At 42.5% G+C, this 18859-nt stretch overlaps 1 protein-coding gene and 1 long non-coding RNA gene across 2 annotated transcripts; both read right to left on the reverse strand.

Moving 5' to 3' along the window:
* Positions 1-1616: 1616 nt before the first annotated feature.
* On the reverse strand, positions 1617-3256 carry LOC117186179. The gene is made up of 3 exons (XR_004471300.1): positions 2915-3256; positions 1811-1833; positions 1617-1670 (listed from the first exon to the last, which is right to left on the reverse strand). It is a non-coding gene; the product is annotated as an uncharacterized LOC117186179 (long non-coding RNA).
* An 11006-nt stretch (positions 3257-14262) lies between these two features.
* LOC108165317 (mucin-5AC) lies at positions 14263-18636 on the reverse strand. The gene is made up of 2 exons (XM_033387915.1): positions 18558-18636; positions 14263-18498 (listed from the first exon to the last, which is right to left on the reverse strand). The coding sequence occupies exons 1-2, from the start codon at positions 18562-18564 to the stop codon at positions 14297-14299; spliced, it is 4209 nt and encodes a 1402-aa protein (XP_033243806.1). The 5' UTR covers positions 18565-18636; the 3' UTR covers positions 14263-14296.
* Positions 18637-18859: the final 223 nt, after the last annotated feature.

Raw genomic sequence — 18859 nt, forward strand, 5'->3', positions numbered from 1 at the left:
TGTGGCTTATGAGGCAGCAGCAGCAGCAGCAGCAGCGGCGGCAAAAAGCCAACACGCGGGCAAGGGATAATGAAAACCACGACAAAAGCACAAAAGTTGCACAACGGAGACAAGTAGCCAGAGGAGGGTCGTCTGGCGGAGGAGAAGGAGATTCAGAAAATGCCACATACCACCCACACCCCCACACACCCACACACACACACATACCAGGCGACATTTACATGCAAATTATGTACAAAGGAAAACAAGAAACAAAAATCGAGCAAAAATAGGGGGCAGCAGGTTAAGGGTTAAACGTTAAAGCTGGCCGGAGAGATGCCCTTCCTTTCGACAATGCGATAAAGGATAAAGGTCTGGGTCGATCGTTTTCTCGTATTTCCTTTTAAAACCCCTAAACCATAGACCCTCTACCACTGTCATGGAGAGACAAATTGTACTACCCCTCGTTAAGGGTATTCTGGGTGGAGAAAAAAAAAAAAAGAAGAAAACGAAAACGAAGCCCTGCCCCGGAACTCTTGTGTTTCGTGTTAATGAGATAAGCATGCAAATGCGCTAATAGAATGAGCTGCTGCCGCCGCTGCTCCCGATCCTGCCGCCACCCACCCAAGCCTGCTACAGTTTTCCAGCCACTTCTTTTCCCGACGTGGCGGCTGTCAGCAAAAGGGGGGAGGGAGGCGGCGGGGCGCACGAAGAGCAGTCAATTAACAAGGCACTGCTGCTGCAGGTGGTGGGATGCTGGTGGCAGGACTCGAGAGTGGAGTGGAGTTGAGGAGGCTCCTACTCCTGCTCCAGCTCCTGCTCGGCTCCACCGTTCATCATCGTTTATCTTAATAAACCGCGCACTCAGTCAGACATTAAGCTATGCGAAAAACCAAAAAGCAGCCAAAAGTCCTTTGGAAAATTGCTTAATTTGCAGTTGGCACTCGGGCAGGAGTCGAGCAGCAAGGATTCCCAGTCAGAAAGAAATCAGATTCAGTCCAAAGGGGGGGCATGAAGGGTGTGGCAGATTCAGTGCAGCGTTAACGCTAACGTGGAACTGCGGCACGTAAAAATGTTGATAAAACGCACAAAAGCCAGTTGATGATTTCAATTTATATTTCCAAGTGGAACTCATCTTTAGTCCGGGCATCAGCGAACCAGCGTCAGAGGCAGATGTGGGGACGGGGGGGGAGGGAGGTGGCAGTAACTGGTGCTGTTACTGTAACTGCTTCCCACCCACACCTCCCCCAGCCCAACATGTAGCGAATTTGCTGAAGCATATCACGTGCAACATAATTTTTCCAAGCGACTTGCCACTTGCAAGGAGTAGCAGCAGCAGCAGCAACGGAGAGACGTGTGTGTGGGGGGGTAGAGTGAGCGAGAGAGGAATGGCTTGGCGACTGACATGAATCCTCTGCGTCATGCCTCACCCCTCACTGCGTGCCCCCCTGTCTCCAACATCAGATTGGGGATGTGTGGCATTATGAGCGTGAAGTAGACTAAATAAATTACATTTAAGTGCGAAAGGTGTTACGCACAAAACGAACAAAATTCAGCAAAAAGCCAGACTAAAGAGGGATATACCCAAGTTTCAACCGATTTTGGATAACCATTTTTGCTTTAATATTAAGACTTACCGAAGGATTTCCACTAGATTTCGTCAGAATAAACCAGCCTTCAATCGTTTGATCCTGTACAAGGGATTATAAAACAGTTAGATATAAATTTTGGCTAAAATATCAGAGAGAGTTAAACAACAAACTCTACTGAAGAAGGCAATCCAGGGACAAATTGTGAGCAAAACTTCCATAGAACTTCCAAGAAGACCCACCATTATTCAGTGTTGGATAAAATCTAAAAAGAAAAGGAGAAAAAAGAAAATCTCAAGATCAATAAGCATAAAATTCAATTTTCAACTTCAGCAAAAACTTTCCTCAAGAAGGAAATTCGGCAATTTTCTACAAGACTAAACACCTGCGACACCTTTGGCAAGAAATGGTTAAAAAATAAACGCTAATAACCATAAAATAAGTGTGAAAAATACCTTTAAATATGAGCTGCCTCTTACCATCTTTAAAGTTCTTATAGATGCGTACCACCCCCCAAGGCCGCCTACAACTTCTGCTTGAAGTTGGTGGTGGGAGGGGGGAAATGCATTTGGTTCTTTGGAAAAGTTTTTGGCAAGCAAATGGAGCAGGAAACAGCTGTCCCTTTCATATCTTTTGCATATCAAAAGTATCGACAGAGAGGGAAGTAGGAGGAGACAGCAGGCGCACAGAGTCACATGCCCAATCTGTTGTTCTCCCACTCCAACTCCCACTCCCACTCCCACCCTATCTATCGGCTGCACTCTCCTGCAGCATTCCAGTTAGTAAGTGAAGTATATGCAAAGTTTGTCTAGTGCAAGCGAGATGGCTAGACACACTGCTTGAAATTACATTTTTGGTGCTCTCTTGAGGTACTTGCTAAACGAGAAAAACAGTGGCTGTATGGAATAAGCATAATTGTACATAATCGGGGATGAGTGCATTCAAATGATTATGAAATGTGGTGCAAAACTCATGTCCAACGCTCATGGGATTTCCACACAATAAATCCAGCCTGGTTTAGCCAGTGCTTAATGCCTGAAATCACCATATCTCCGCTCTGCTTTAACATACACTGCATATGAGTGTGTGTGTGTGTGTGTGTGTGTGTGTATGCGTGCGTTGGTCTGTTTGCATAGACGAGTGCAAAGTTACATTCAATTTATATGCACTTGCTGCCAAAAGTTTACACCCGAAAAAAGTTTCCGCTCAACGAAAACTAAACATTTTGTTATCGCCCTGATAATGGACTCGCTCGGCGGCAGAGGCTTTTCTCCCAAGCAGCGGCTGCTGCTGCTGCCGCCGCTGCAGACATAACCTCACCGCCCACACATAGACATGGGACTTACCAACGGTACATGTTATGCGCCTGCACTCCCTTCAGACGGCAAAGTTTATTGCTTCAGCAACAATTGAATTGCTTGCGCCAATTTGAGACAATTTTTCACTATTGAAGTGCAATTTGAAGACGAAACTCACACACACACACTGCCACAGAACACGCAAAAAAAAAAAACACTTTCACAGAACACCCGCAAACAACAAAAACCGAAAAACGCACAGAGAACTGATATTAACTTAAACTTTCTTGCTTTTACACTACACTGATCGAACGCGGCGGCTCCAAAAATGAATTGAACACACTTTAAACACAAAACAAATCAAACAATAAAAACGCGCAATTTTTGCATTGTTCCGCGGTCTTTCTTCTTCTTTACGATCAAAAGCGCGGTCGCTCTCTGCTCGTGCCGTTTAAGAATATCGATAGCTCACAAGCCGGTATCGATACTGAACAAGTACACAATTTTCGCAGTAATTAAGCGTAGGAAGTATAAAGAAAGAACAACAAAAATATAACAAACATTTGTATACAAGATTAGTATGTTTTTATTGGTTTTTGCAACAGATCGTGTCGCTTGTTCGGTAATCGATACTTTGAACGTCACAGGAAAAATCTAATTGCTATAAAAAGGCACGCATGCCAGTCCTGCGGGGAGGAAGAAAAAAAACAGAAAATCGTGCGCGCATTAAAAACGAACATTAAAAGTGCTTAAAACCAGTGTAATCCGTACTCTTTGCAATTAAAAGACAACTCTTTGAATTTCGAAATGCCCGTCCAACGTCCGGAACGATCAAAAAACGGGAGTTCTAACGCTTATCCTTGACTTATTAACTTTGCCGCCGGCACTTGCAAGAAAATTTCAAAAGAAATTTGAGAACAATAAGAACAACAAAGAGTGCATCGATTATGGCGCTCGGTCTCCGGGGCGGACATCAAAATTAATAATCTCAGTCTCTCGGCTATGCAATGAAAAAAATGCCAAGAAATATAAGGACGCAGACGAGCTCCTCAGACCAAAAAAAAAAGAAGCAGAGCCTCTGCTTTGAAGCCTCAGCTGCAAGACGGTGGCAGTGCAGCCGGCGGCGCAGCAGCCAAAGAGGAACATGGATAGATAGATAGAGAGAGAAACACGCTTCATCATCAGAAGCTGCAGCTGCAGAAGCATCATCAGCAGCAGTAGTGGACTCCTCATCAGCGGGAGCGTGAACATCATCAGCGTGGCTCTCCACTGCCCCTGCGGCCATAGCTGCAGACTTCGCTTTCCCCCCGCTCCGCTTATGAAATCACAGCTTGTGCGAAGGGTGAAAGAAGGAACAGCAAGAAGAAGAGTGGAATTTAAGTAGCAAAAACAATGAAGCATGAAAAATGTTGTTATTGCATTTGAATGGATCTCTCTCTCTATCTGTCAGCAGCGAGTGGGGGAGAGAGCAGCGTAATAACCATTGACCAAGATGCATGTAATACGCGTACCTCGTACCTGTTGAGGGACAAAGAGAATGGCGAATAGAGTAAGTGAAAGGGGGAATCTTCTGCGTTGCGGTTTGCAGCGTGAATAGCGGTAGTTCTGTTCGCTTTATGTGGGTAAAAGCAACGGCGAAATAGTGTGGGAAGGAGACGCGAGAGAACGATGGAATAAGTGGCGTAGCCAGAGCATGGTGCATACTAGTAAGGTAAGGCATGGGTGCGACTTTTATTTTTCTCCAAGCTGAAAATGAATTTACTTATTTCGCACTCTCGCTCGATTTTGTGGGACACTGTGACTGTGCCGCAACTGAAACCCAAATGGAAAACGCCTCACCTTTAATTAATGCACCTTGTTGATGGCCGCTTGCATACCGAAGCGAAGTACAGATAGGAAGAGTAGCGGTACTTCTCGTCATGGTTGAAAAAGAGGATGACAGGAGGAGAGTGCAGCACTGCCGGAGCCGGAGCAGAGCTGCTCTCTTTGGCGGCGCTGCTTACATATTACTCATGTATGCCCCAGGCAGCGCAAGGGAAGGGAGTGTGTTGGAGTTCGGTGTGGTGTCTGCGGGGGTAGTGGACGGAGTGCAGCAGCATGCAGCAGCTTTTGTTCTTTTTGCTGCCCCTTGGCTGGTGCGCTGTACTTTTTTAATAAATTATAAATTTCTGCAAATATATTTGCAAGCAGGGATTACATTTATCCCATAGCTATTCCTCTTTACACATCTCCATTCTTCTGTACCACCCCGCACCGCCCCTGGCTTTTTTGCATTTCACAAGTTTTTGCCCAAGCCCCAAGTGTGTGGCTGTCCCTCTCTTCCGCACTCTCTCTCTGCCACTTTCCCGTTTATGTCCTGCACCGTCCCTCTCTCGTCCGCTCGTCCTCTCTTCATTTTCATGTGTACTTTTGTATGCACTTTAGAATTTTGTATTCCATGCTTAAGTCACGTTTCGCACATTTGTTAAGGGAAGTTCTTAAGGCGATTGCAATACCACCCTCCCACCATCGCTCCCTCCCTCACTCTCTCTCTCTCTCTCGCTCTTGCTCTGACACAGTGATGAGTCTTAAAATTAACTGTAGAATGCGGTTTCAAGCGGTGCAGGGGAAGGGGAAGAAGTATAAAGAAAGATGAAACAAACATATTTTTTTAATCCATCACAGAGGTTCTTATATAACTCGTTTTCTCTTCTCTCCCAAACAGTAAAAATATGAAGAAAGCGGATAAACAGAAAGGGAAGAAGGAAACCACCCACGAAATCTCACAGAAAGAGGAAGATAGGGGAAGAAAAATCGCCGACACCGAACCCAGTAAATCCCCAGCAAAAAAGGGTGAGGAAAGGGAAAGAAATGTCAAAAGAAAATGGAAAGTAAAACGAGTACCCCCTTTAGAGGATTTGTACAAAAATTGATTGTAATGGAACCCCCCACAGAAGGTGCGTAAATTTCCAAAATTGTATGTTAAACTTCAAAATTCTTTTAAAAAAACCAACAATTTTATTTTCTACCCAATATTCAACAATTTTCATTTTTAAATTCCTTAAATTCTTGACAATAAAAATGTCATTTTATAAATGATATATGGGTGGGCACGGCCACCGCCTACACACACACACACACACACTCCTAGAAAAGTTTTGCTCCGGCTTAAAAATCACGTAGTACATTTTCTTTTCGGGTGAAAAAACTTGAGCCGCTTCCCAATAATTCGTCGCGAATGAGGAATATGGGTAACAGAGGTACAGAGGAGAGCTCTCTTTCCACTCCTTCCACTCCTTCCTTGCCGAATCTTTTACCGTTTCTTTGCTGCATATTAATTTTAAATTTGTAGCATACTTTCCAGCATTTGGGGGAGTGTGTGTGCATGCATATGTATGTGTGTGTGTTTTGTATTAAGAGAACCATAAATTTTCAGCTTTGCTGACAGTTTTCATATTTGACTTTTCCCATGCATGGAACCAAAAAAAAAAAAAATGTCTGGGGAGCCCCCCACCTGCATTCCTATGCGAAGGTGTGGGATCCAGGTAAAGCCCGACAGTGGGAGAGAGTGGGAAATGTTTTGCATATGAAATGAAAGTATTTTTGGTATTTCTGTATGTTTTGTGGACGGTAGATGGGGGATCTGATTGATTTATTGCAGCTGGTGAAGCTTTTACGGTATACAGTCGGACTTTTAATGGTAGCCAGGGGCTCTTGGAAGGGGAACAAAATTTGAATAATTATAAATTTTCGCCAAAGGAAAGGCGTTCAAGAAACCTGTCCAAAAGGAGATCAAAATTTAAGATCCATTTGAAGCGATTTCACTGTACCACTGCCAGTACCATCGTCTGTGCCATTAGCCAAACAATCTATGAAATGTATTTATCGGTAAGTGACAAAAGAATGTCCTTGCCATTCTTTTCAAATTGACAAGCCAAAAACTCACGACAGTGCATTTTCATTCCGTTTTCCGCATCTCAATCAGCTGCACATTCAATCACGAAAAAAAAAAAACACCCACAAACAGACGCACCAATATTTACAGATATTTATTTACTCCTTTTTTCGCATTGAATTACATTTCCATTGAGTTTTCCCCCAAGCTTTTTTGACAGCACGAAGTGAAAACTTTTCCAGGCTGCAGGTCCCAGAAAACTTTTTTACGCTATTTCCGGCGTAACGACATTTTTTGGCCAAATTGTGTGTGAAATTGAATTGCAATTGTCAATAATTCGTTGCCAAAAATCTATACATATATACCATGCACCTCCGTATACGGACGGATTGAAGAAGGAAAACCGATTCGGGGAAAAGTTGGGAGTGCGTGGTGCAAGGCGATTACCAAAAGTTCTTCCTTCCCCAAAAGTTGTTAACTTTTCTGCTGCTGTCGAGGTGCTCGTGAGCTCTAATTAAAAGCAGTTTTCCGCATGGATGGGGATAGTTGCCTCAACTTGATCGAATGCGAATCGATTGACAGACAAGCCCAGCCAGATGGATGGGGTGATTGACAGTTTCTTGTAAATTTGCAAGTTTCAGTGCCATTCGAAGTGTGTTTCAACAATGCAAAAGTTGGATCTAAATCATTTTTTCCTGCCGCCACACACTGCTGCAGTAATAAAAACCAATGACGTGTATAAAATTTATTTATTTTTTATGTGCTCACAACTAATGTCATGCACCCAACTAAAAAAAATAGTCAAAAGAGAAGAGAAAACCAGAAACACATTGAACACTCTCTGGCAGTGGCAGTGGCAGAGTCCTTGGTCCTTGGTCCTTGGTCCAGGGGCAGCTGCAACAACGCTTCGTGCCTATCCAAAGTGGCACGTACCCAAAAGTTCCGCAAAGCAATTTTTGAGCAATTTTTACCAATTGATATAGAAGGGTATGATGTTTCAGTGGATAACAATGTAACAGGTGCCGAAAACTAGCATCTTGGGTAATATGAGAGCTAGAGCTGTCCAAACTTCTTTAAAGATAGTCTCAAGATTAAATTCTGGCCTAGATCTATACATAGAAGTTTTGGAGTTCTTTTTACCACATTTTATTGTTTTATTTTTGTATTTATTATTTGAAATCTCTTAAACTATGATCTAAAATTAATGTTTTTTAATGGAACGATTTTATTTATTATTACTTTACAAATTTGTCTATTTTTGTATGTTCCATGTCGCGTGAGTCTTGATTTTTAAGTAATTTGTCTTTATAACAAATACAAAAAATTCGATCAAGGATCAAGGGATCTCTGTAGTCTCTGTTTTATTTCTTCTATAATATTATTATTTATTTATTTATATACGTACATATGTATGTATTTATTATTATTATTTATATACTATTATTTTGTTTATATATTTATATATTATTATTGTTTATTTATTTGTATATTATATTTATATATTATTGATTTATTCATATATTATTATAATTTATTGATTTTTTTTTTTTTTTGCTTGTTTTTCTAGTTTTTTCCTCCATTTGTATAATTATTGTAATATTTTTAGTTTATTTAAAATTAATTTAATTTAACTACCAACCAAACAAATATTATTCTTAGAAAAAAAAATCGTTCCTCATTTTTAGAAGGTATCTTCAGTGTCGTTACCCTCTAACCATATCATTCCCACACATTTTTTATTCTAAACATATGGGGAAAATCAAACGTTTGTGTGGCTCTCCGACGGTGTTTGTGTGTGTGTGTGTGTGTTCGTTTAAGAGTGTAAGTGTGTCTGGTACAGTGTTGTCATAAATTTTCGAAAATGCTGGAGCGAGAGAGAGAGAAGGAGAGGGAGAGAGAGCACTACATGAGGGTAAAAACTGACTTTGGTTTTTCTTTTTTGGCCGCAACATTTGACACCTGCTACGAATGAGTGGGCCTGCTCCGCTCCACCCTGCCCTATGGCATCATGCCTCATGAATCCTGTTTCTCTTCCTGTTTCCATTTTATTGTTTGCTTAAATATGTACACAATGAAAACGAAACATTTTCCACGACTACTGTGTGTGTGTGTGTGTCTGTGCGTTTGCGGTACGTTGTAACCTCCTTAACTTACCAATGTGTTGTTTTTTTTTTTTTTTTTTTTCCTTGGCTTAGAGGCCTCTGATTTATGTTCATTTGCTTGTACCTCTATGTATTTATGATATTCCATATTGCACTCAATTACCAATTATGAGCTGTTAGGGTTTTATGTCGGTGATAAATGGAACATTTTTTTCCTTACCTCAATTAAAGTTGCAATCAGTAAAGGGGCTACCCAAAAATGTGTTAGAGAAACTGGCTTCGACAGCCGACAGCCGACAGGCGGACACTTTTGCCAATTTGAATATTTCATGACATTTGTCACTCCTGCCTGCATGCAACAGACAGTCGTTTCCTGTTTACAGCAACGACTCTCAGACCTCTCAGAATCCCCGATGTGGATGACACAGCCAACTTTGGACTCTTTTTTTTTTTTTTGGGCCAGCTTCTCCTCCCAGCCATGAATCGCGTTTTCCTCCAGCTAACTTCTATATTTTTCTAGGTAATCGTTGGGTATTTTGGAAAGCGCTCAAGTTCCCGCAGAGTGGATGGATGGATATCCAAAAATAAGGGCATTATCTACCGATGTACTAAAAATGATTATAATAATATTTTTCCAGTTCTTAAAAGTAGAGCCTTTTCTACCTCTTTCTCTCCTTAAGGCTGGGTTTCTATGTCCCCTACCCGCAGAGAATTCCCTCTACCTCATCTAGAAAGTGTTTAGCTTCCTTACATTCAAAGATAAATCCAATTTGAAAAATTCTCCACTGAATGCCAGGTATTGTCGTGTCTAGAGCATTCTCTTTCGCTTTTTTTTTGTTGCGTATTCAGCATGTCAACTGCGAAAACTCAATTTACCTAAGTAAATAAACGGAATATGAATGTTTAATTTGTTTTATAGATATTAAATAAACACACGACTCGGCGTAGACATGGAACACACATCACATGCCATGGGAAAAACTTTGACTTCAGAAAATAAAGTTCGTTACAGAAGGAAAACGAGAGAAGGCCAATTTTGAGTGAAGAAACAGAGAACAGAAGGAACTCCCTGACTTGTAATAACACAAAAAATTTGCAGTTTCCCAAGAACTTTGAGGAATGGAAATTCTTTAAGAAAAACTAGGCGAAACCCCCCCTGAAGGCAATTATGGTTTACAGTTTGCTTTTAATCTTTTCTCTCTTTTGAAATCTATAAATAAAAAAAAAGATTTAATTAAAATAGCACCAGAAGAGAGCGAGAGCAAGAAGTGCAAAGGGAAATCAATTTAATTAAACTTACACTCACTGTCGCTTTCTCCCACTCACTTTCTTTCGGCTCTTGATGGACTTTCTTTCTGTGTCCTGTTCCGCTTTTGAGCAAAGACAAAGGAAGGTTTTTGTATGCAAACAAACAAGAAACAAACAAAAAACAAAAAAGTCAGAAATAAAAAAAAAGAAAGAAATAAAGCAAATGAAAAGGTAAACAGTTCAGTATTTCGAATTTAATTAAAATTGTTGTCACTTGGACACAGTGGACAGTGCGTTGCGTGAGTTTAAGAGCAGATCCACTTAAAAGAAGATGGTTATGGATATGGATATGTTTCATTCCGAAGGGAATAATCTAATATGATAAATCCTATATCGATATGTCTATATTAAAAGTGATTGTCCTTCTTAGTGAACGGTTGGCTGCAATCTCTGTCACTTCCATATATATATTGATTCCTTAGGTAGATCTAACGTCTCCTTAGATCTTTCGATTCCTTAGATTCCTTCGATTTATGAACCCCTTCGATAAACTCCTGTCGATAACCAAGTCAATTCAATAACCAATGGAAGTTCCAACACCAATTACAATTTTAAGCTCCTTTGTTCGAATGAAACGCACTGTATAAGCAGACAAATGTACCACACGCTGATTTTTAATTAAGCCACAAGCCCCTTACCACATGCGGCGTGTACGCAGTGTCGCCTTTAATTTGCTCTTCACATCCATCCTTAACAGACTCCCCAGGACTCTCTGCCACGATTGCCACGCTTGCCACACGCCCCCCTTTTCAGCCTCTCCCTTCAGTTCATAAAATTTTATGCGTGACTCATGATTTTTGTGTGTTGGATCTCTGTTTTTTTTTTCCTCTCTCCGTTGACTTGTTTACATGCATCCCTGACAAATAATGATGAGTCGCTGCCTTTTATGAATATGAATGTTGCGGATGGTTGGGATGGGTGGAAGGAATTGTGGCTGGGCCATAAAAACCTAAACGTCTGCGTCGGAGGCGTTAAATTTGTGAGAATTTTGTTTTTATATGACCGGATCGTGTTATGACAACGCTTACAAGTTGTTATCACACGCAGGAGATGGGCTGTGGGTCTGGATTTTGGGATAAGTGGATGGATTTGTCACGGGATGGTAATATAGGCATGAGGATATGATGTACTGGTTACAGGTGAAACAAAGTTGCACGGAATGCAAAGAAAGTTGCTCAAGGAAGTTGGTCAAGTTTCTTATGATTTTATTCAGAAATGAGTTGAGTTTTAGATGAAAAAAGTTGGGATACAAATCATAAGTTTTGAGGAAAATGGATCTCACATAATAAAACTTTCAGATTGAACTAGAAGATTGCTGATTAATCTGCACCTTTTTTTTTTGATTCAGTATTTTTGGGGAACAATATTGTGTTGAAACGTTTTAATATAAAGAATTTTTAGAAAAAGTATTTATAGATGCAGTGCTCATTAAATGCAGACGTTTTTGGTACCGAAATTCATAGGGACATTAGTTTGATATACAGTATTTTTTAGGTATAACTAAATAAAAAATAATCCATTATTTTGTAAGTGCAGTATTTTTGGGTTAATTCGATTTTTTTTACAGTATTAATGCATTTAATAATTTATATGCAATATATTTTAGATACGGTATTTTTTAGGTACAGAATATGCAGAAAAAGTATATTTAGGTTTTTTACACATTGTATTTTTAGATGAAGTATTTTTAAAATACATTAGTTTCAGGCAGAGAACAGTATTTTAGGTACAATGTGCACCCAAATAAAGAATACTGTTATTTGTTAAGTTCAGTATTTTTAGATGTAGTATTTGTAGTTCAGTATTTTAAGCTCCCTACTTCTACGTACAGTATACTTTAGATGCAGTGTTTTTTAGGTACCGAATTTGTAGAAGAGATTTTTTAGGCACTATATCATTAGATGCAGTATTTTTTATGTACATTAGTTTCAGGCAGAGAATTTTCTAGGAACTGTATTTTGGAGGTATATTGGTTTTAGGTACAATGTGCGCCCAAATAAAGAATATTGTTATTTCCAAGCTCCCTTTTTCTAGGTACAGTATATTTTAGATGCAGTATCTTTTAGATAACATCAAACCATTTGTGGTAATAAGGCGCTTACACCGTTCCAATTACTTGCTGAAACACGCAGTGCCTTGCTTTACGAATGTACACAGAATTTATTCGAATCAAGGCAACTAGTTCGCAGTTCACTGAACCTTAAACTGAATTACCAACTAACTGAATTTTAAGGCCCCACCAGCCCCTGCAGCAGATGAAGCTCCAAAGTCCAGAGAAACTGTAGTGTACAAAACAGTACAAGTGCGAGTGCGAGTGCAGTCCGGCTCGGTTCGGTTGAGTGGAGTTTCCCCTAACTGGCCATAACATTTGATTATGTTTTCATAAATTTTCATAAACCCCTCTTTTCCGGTTTTGCATAAGCTTTTTATAAAATTTCCACTCGAAATGTAAATATTGCAAAAGTTACCAATTTTCACGATGAATTTTTCCTATAGTATATTCAAAAATGCCATTTAATATGGATACACAGCAGGCTGCAAAGAGAAGAGAAAAAGGCCAAAAACTTTCTGTCTGGGGCATGCAACATGGCGGCATTCTCGCGGGAACTATAAAATACATTTTACATAAATGGATGATGGGTATTGCACATTAATATGCGCCAGCAGAAAACTTTCATAAGCTAAAACCCAAAAGCCTTAATGGAGAGAGAGAGGAGGCGAACCAGGAGATATACCCACATGTGCCGAGTGCCTTCCGAAAATGTTTCCATTGCAATTTGTCGTGCCGTCTCTGCTCAGAATTTTGATAATTGCTAGTTATCTTTGCATATCGTTGGGTGTCAAAAGTTAAGCCAAAAGTTTTCTTCCCATCCATTAGGTTGACTTGAGTCCCAAAAACAATGGCAATTAGTGCAGCAAAATGTCTTACCTATATTAAGTTTCAAGTGTTGTTTATGCCCTCTCAAACTACGGCTATCAAATCTTTGCTTGAAATCTTGGCACAGATTAAGCATACGTCAAGTGGTACATTTATGAGTTTAGTTTTTTGGCTACTGGCACTACTGGTACGTCCTTTTGGCAGCTAACACACTTGGCAGCGATTCAGCGAAATTGTTTTCTTATAGCCAATCAACAGATAATTTATGGCGCTCCACTGGAAATCCCATTTAAATTCTATAAGTCGTAGGCTTATCTTCAATTAAATGGTTTTCAGGTTCATGTGACTTGTTGCTGAATTTAGTAAACCCCTGATTACCCCACAGCCCCCCTAAGAAAACACCCAAGAAGAACAAATCCTTGTTGGGTTTCGTTACAAATCACTTGAAAGAGAGAGAGAAAGCGTGCAAGGAGCGCTCCTTGTCTATCGATTGAAGTGCGACAAATGGAACGCATTAAGTTAACATTATTGCCAAACAATTTGCTCGAATTGTGTTCATTTTGTGTCGTTACTGTCATTGCCTTCTCCCATACATAACTTGCCTCGCACTCGCCGTCCTCGATTTGGCTTCCTTCTTTTCTTCCTTTTCCCATCGCCTTCGCCTTGTCCTTGTTATCCCCGTCCCCCCTAGAAGTTGTACGAGTATTCCCCTCAGATAATTCCTTGGCAATTGTGTTTTCATGTGGCCAACCCCAAATCTGATTAGACGAGGAGTTCTTTGTGCCTCAGAGGAGGGGATGCGAGTGAGTATCAAACTACGATAAATGGCTGAAACTTGTAAGCAAAAGAATATTACTCGTATGTAGAATTGTCGTGGGGGAGAAATTGCTTTTAGCCTGTTGCTAAAAATATGCCATATCCCTCGTGCTCGTGCTTGTGCTTGTGCATTTGTGGGTCTTCCAGGAGTTGGCTTCCACTTACACAATGCCAATCGGCTTGTTCCCTGTCACGGGAATTGCCTGTTAAGTGGTAAATTATCTACGTTTCCGTTGCCACTCTCTCTCTTTTTTTTTTGTGACAAATTACAGAAAAGGGTTTACGTGTAATTGATAGCAGTAACATTCAAAAAATAGGCAGTATCCAAAGCCCTAAAAGTGTACCCTAAGTGGTTGAGCATTTGGACACTTAGACAATTGATTTTTTATGGAAAAAAGCTACCAATTTCACATAAATGCATAGTTATTCTTTATTGAATTTACTCATATTATTTATGCTCTTTTATAAATGCAACTTTGAGTGGGAATTGATGTACATTGCAGCAGCCTGTCATCAAAGAAGGTTCCCGGATCGCAATCCACCGCATAAGGAATGGGATAATCACACACGACATATCGCATGCAATCGTTGGGATAAGGCAAAAGAGTTCCCAGAGGATAGCCACAGCAAATGTTGGGAGTGTAGGGATCCAAAGTAGTTGGCTCCTTGGGGGTGGTCGAGGGTTCTGGCGTACTGGACTCTGTTGTGGAAGGTTCCTTAGTTGTAGACTCCGTTGTAGATTCCGTTGTAGACACTGTGGTTGAAGGTTCCTCAGTTGTAGACACTGTTGTGGAAGGTTCAGTTGTTGTAGAATCGGTTGTTGAAGTTTCAGTCGTTGTAGAAGGTTCAGCTGTTGTAGATTTCGATGTAGAATCGGTTGTTGAAGGCTCAGTTGTGGTCGACTCTGTTGTTGAAGACTCAGTTGTAGAATCTGTTGTCGATTCCGTTGTAGACTCTGTTGTTGAGGGTTCTTTAGTTGTAGACTCTGTCGTGGAAACTGTTGTAGACTCTGTTGTGGTAGACTCTGTTGTTGAAGGTTCTTTAGTTGTAGAATCTGTTGTTGAAGACTCCGTTGTAGATTCCGTTGTAGACACTGTGGTTGAAGGTTCCTCAGTTGTAGACACTGTGGTTGAAGGTTCCCCAGTTGTAGACACTGTTGTGGAAGGTTCAGTTGTTGTAGATTTTGTTGTAGAATCGGTTGTTGAAGGTTCAGTCGTTGTAGAAGGTTCAGCTGTTGTAGATTTCGTTGTAGAATCGGTTGTTGAAGGCTCAGTTGTGGTCGACTCTGTTGTTGAAGACTCAGTTGTAGAATCTGTTGTCGATTCCGTTGTAGACTCTGTTGTTGAGGGTTCTTTAGTTGTAGACTCTGTCGTGGAAACTGTTGTAGACTCTGTTGTTGAAGGTTCTTTAGTTGTAGAATCTGTTGTGGAAGACTCCGTTGTAGAATCCGTTGTAGACTGCGTTGTAGACTCCGTTGTAGACTCTGTTGTTGAGGGTTCCTTAGTTGTAGACTCTGTCGTAGAAACTGTTGTCGAAGGCTCTGTTGTAGACACTGTTGTTGAAGGTTCAGTTGTTGTGGACTCTGTTGTTGGCTCAGTTGTTGTAGATTTCGTTGTAGAATCTGTTGTTGAAGGCTCTTTTGTTGTAGACTCCGTTATTGAAGGTTCTTTAGTAGTAGAATCCGTTGTAGATTCTGTTGTTGAAGCTTCTGAAGTCGTAGAAGTTGGTATTGCAGGTGTTGTCACACTCGGACTACAATTCGCCAAATCGGGATCCATGCACTGCAATTCCGTGGGACTAAACTCCAAACCTTCCGGACAATCAAAGCCCACAGGAATCGGGTATTGACACATGATAAATTTGCTGCAGTTGTTGGGATACGGCACCAAAGAGTCGTCCGTTTTGCCCTCGCAAACTCCACCAGAGGGTTTGAGTGTTGTGGTGGCTGGGGAATCTGTGGTGGTTGTTCCAGGCTCTGTGGAAGAAGAATCTGGTTCTGTAGATGATTCCGTGGAGAAATCCGTCGAAGAGAAGGTGGAGGAATCTGTGGATGATTCAGTAGAAGAATCTGTTGAAGATTCTGTTGTTGATTCTGTAGAAGAGACAGTGGAAGATTCAGTAGATGATTCCGTGGAAGAATCTGTGGACGATTCCGTAGATGACGCTGTGGAAGAATCTGTTGTAGAGTCCCCTTCTGTTGTCTTTGTCGATGGTATCGATGGCGTCGTCGATCCCGAAGGGTTGGTCGTGGTTGTAACCGAACAACCGGCCAGAGAAGCGTCCACACACTCCCCCAGCGCGACACTGAACTCATCCCCCTCTTCGCAGTCGAAGGCCGTGGCTATTGGGCGATCGCATTTGATGTACTTGGTGCAATCGTTAGGATATGGCACCAAAGCACCATCCGCCACATCGTCGCAAGGACCCTTCTGCGGTGGGGGTCTGGTCACGGCTGTGCTGGTGGTCGGTTCGCTGGTGGTGGACGTGGTCGAAGTGTAGTCCCAGCGACAGGCATCCGATGGAACATCTGCTCCGCACTTGCCGCTTATGGGATCATAATACTCCCCGCAGTTACAGACGTCCATCATGTAGATGTAGTCGTCTACACAGCGGATGAACCACTGACAGTTGTCCGGATAAGGGAAGGTATCGCGACTGCTGTTTGTGCACATCGTTGGCTCCAGCGGCGCTTGGGTTATCCCTGGGGATAGCGTTGTAGTGCTGGCATCCTGATCGCAGTCGCTCTCCTCCCAGCTGGTGCAGTTCTGGAGCTTCGAACTGAAGTAGGATCCCGCGGGGCAGTAGAAGGCAATGGGTATGGGGGAGACGCAGACGATGTACTTGTTGCAATCCTTGGGATAGGCGATATTTTCACCTTCATCCCGGCCACCGCAAATGCCACCCGGTGGCGCTTGAGTTGTGGTCGTTGCCGCCGGGGTCGATGGTTCCTCTGTTGTCGTTGTGGGAGTGGTTACCTTCTGGGTGGTGGTTGTTGCTGCCGTTGTTGTGGTTGCTTGTGCCTCTTGGCAGGCCGTTGGGGAGACATTGGGGCCACAATTCATTGTGTTGGGGTCAAAGTAGCTGCCATAAATGCAGTCTGTCAGGAACCATAGTCCACCTCCCAAACACAAATAGTACTTAGAGCAATCCTGGGGATACGCGAAGGAGGCTCCCAGACTCTGGCCCTCACAGAGCTCTTCGGGTCCCAGAGTTGTGGCCTTCGTTGTCGTTGTGGTAGGCGTGGGCGTTGTCGCCTCAGTGGTTGTTGTCGTGGGTATCGGTGTGGTCGTGCGATCCCCATAGCACAAGACATCATCAGCCTTATCGCAGATGAGTAAATCCGGATTAAAGAGCGTCAATGGAGGACACTGACCCATCTCCACCTGATCGTCCTTGCAGATAAGGAACTGCGAACAGTTGCCGGCATATGGCAATCGAGTGCCATCGGGAACACCGCGACATTCGTTCGGACTCACATCGGAGGGCAGTCCCGGCGTTGTGCTTGTGGCTGCCTCTGTGGTGGCAGTGGTGCTCTCCGTCGTCGAAACATCCACAGAAGTTGTGGTGCTCGAAGGAGTCGTGGAAGACGGTGGAGCAGTGGGATAAGGCAGTGGATCGCAGTACACTGAATCGGGAGTATCGCAAATGTGGAGCCATGGATTGAACAACTTATCCGATATGCAGTAGTCCAAGTCCGTGCAGCCATTGCGGCACGAGAGGTACGCACTGCAATTGTAGGGATACTCGTAGAAGCCATTGCCCAAGGGCTGGCAGTAATCCTCCTCCACGAACTCTGGTGTGGGTCCGCACTCTACATCGTCCGCTTCTGTGGTGGAAGTGGGAGCCAACTCTGCTGTGGTGGTAGTGGGAACCATCTCTGTAGTGGTGGGCGTGGCCGTGGGCAACGGCTCCTCCTCGCATTCGGTTGTGTCGGGGGTATCGCAGATGAGAAGCCACGGATTGAAGACCTTATCCTCGATGCAATAGTTGAGGACGGGCCAGCCATGGGTGCAGTTGATATACGCCTGGCAATCGTACGGATAAGGATGCACCGAGCCATCCGATTGATGCCTACAGAAATCGTCGGGAATGCCAGGCGGTGCTGGTGGCGGGTCCCAGCTGGAAGTGGGCGTGATGCAGGGAACGTCCGTCACTTTTGGAGTCGTTGGGTGTTCGGTGACTTTTGGAGTACTCAATGTCGTTGGGTGTTCGGTGACTTTTGGAGTACTCAATGTCGTTGGGTGTTCGGTGACTTTTGGAGTACTCAAAGTCGTTGATTCGGTGGTAATAACCGGCGTAATTCTCGTTGTTCCATCCGTCGGTTCCGGCGTTTCAATCGTGTAGTAGACACAATCCACCGCCTGCGGATAGTTGCATATCTGTGAGGCATTATCCCACCAGAGCTCTGCCGGACACAGCTTGACCGTGGGATACAGACAATCGCAGACGAGAAACAGACTACAGTTATCCGGATACGGCACCAGGGCCCCAAACTCTTTGCCCTCGCACATGACCTGGTTCTCGTATCGCTGCTCATTGTCGCAGGTCTTATGGCGCGGTTCCGCCTGTGACATGGCCACACCTCCATTGAATTGCCAGCTCCAGACGAGAGCTACCATCAGCAGGAGCCATGTCAAGAGATTGACTTTATTAACTACAAAAATGAGAACCAGGATTATTTACAGGTTTTTCAAATATTTAAGATGATTTTACCCAGCATTAGAATCGATTTATATTAATTTGTTGTCCCAAAATGTTTTAATTCCCATTAGTTTATTCTTCAACGCTTGCTTCCACACTAAACTCTTCATTCATTGGAGTGTTTTTCTACAGTTTGAGGTCTTCTACTGATATGATATTGATAGCATATTAACGACAGCTTGATTAGATTTAATTAGAAATTCAATGAATTTCATTGGAAATTGATTCAGTTTCGATGAATATCAGAAGAATACACGCGCATTGACCAAAAGTGTTTTGGGACATTGATGAATTGCCTTGGGAGCAACGAATTT

The sequence above is a fragment of the Drosophila miranda genome, chromosome XR, assembly GCF_003369915.1.
Source record: "Drosophila miranda strain MSH22 chromosome XR, D.miranda_PacBio2.1, whole genome shotgun sequence".
NCBI lineage: Eukaryota > Metazoa > Arthropoda > Insecta > Diptera > Drosophilidae > Drosophila > Drosophila miranda.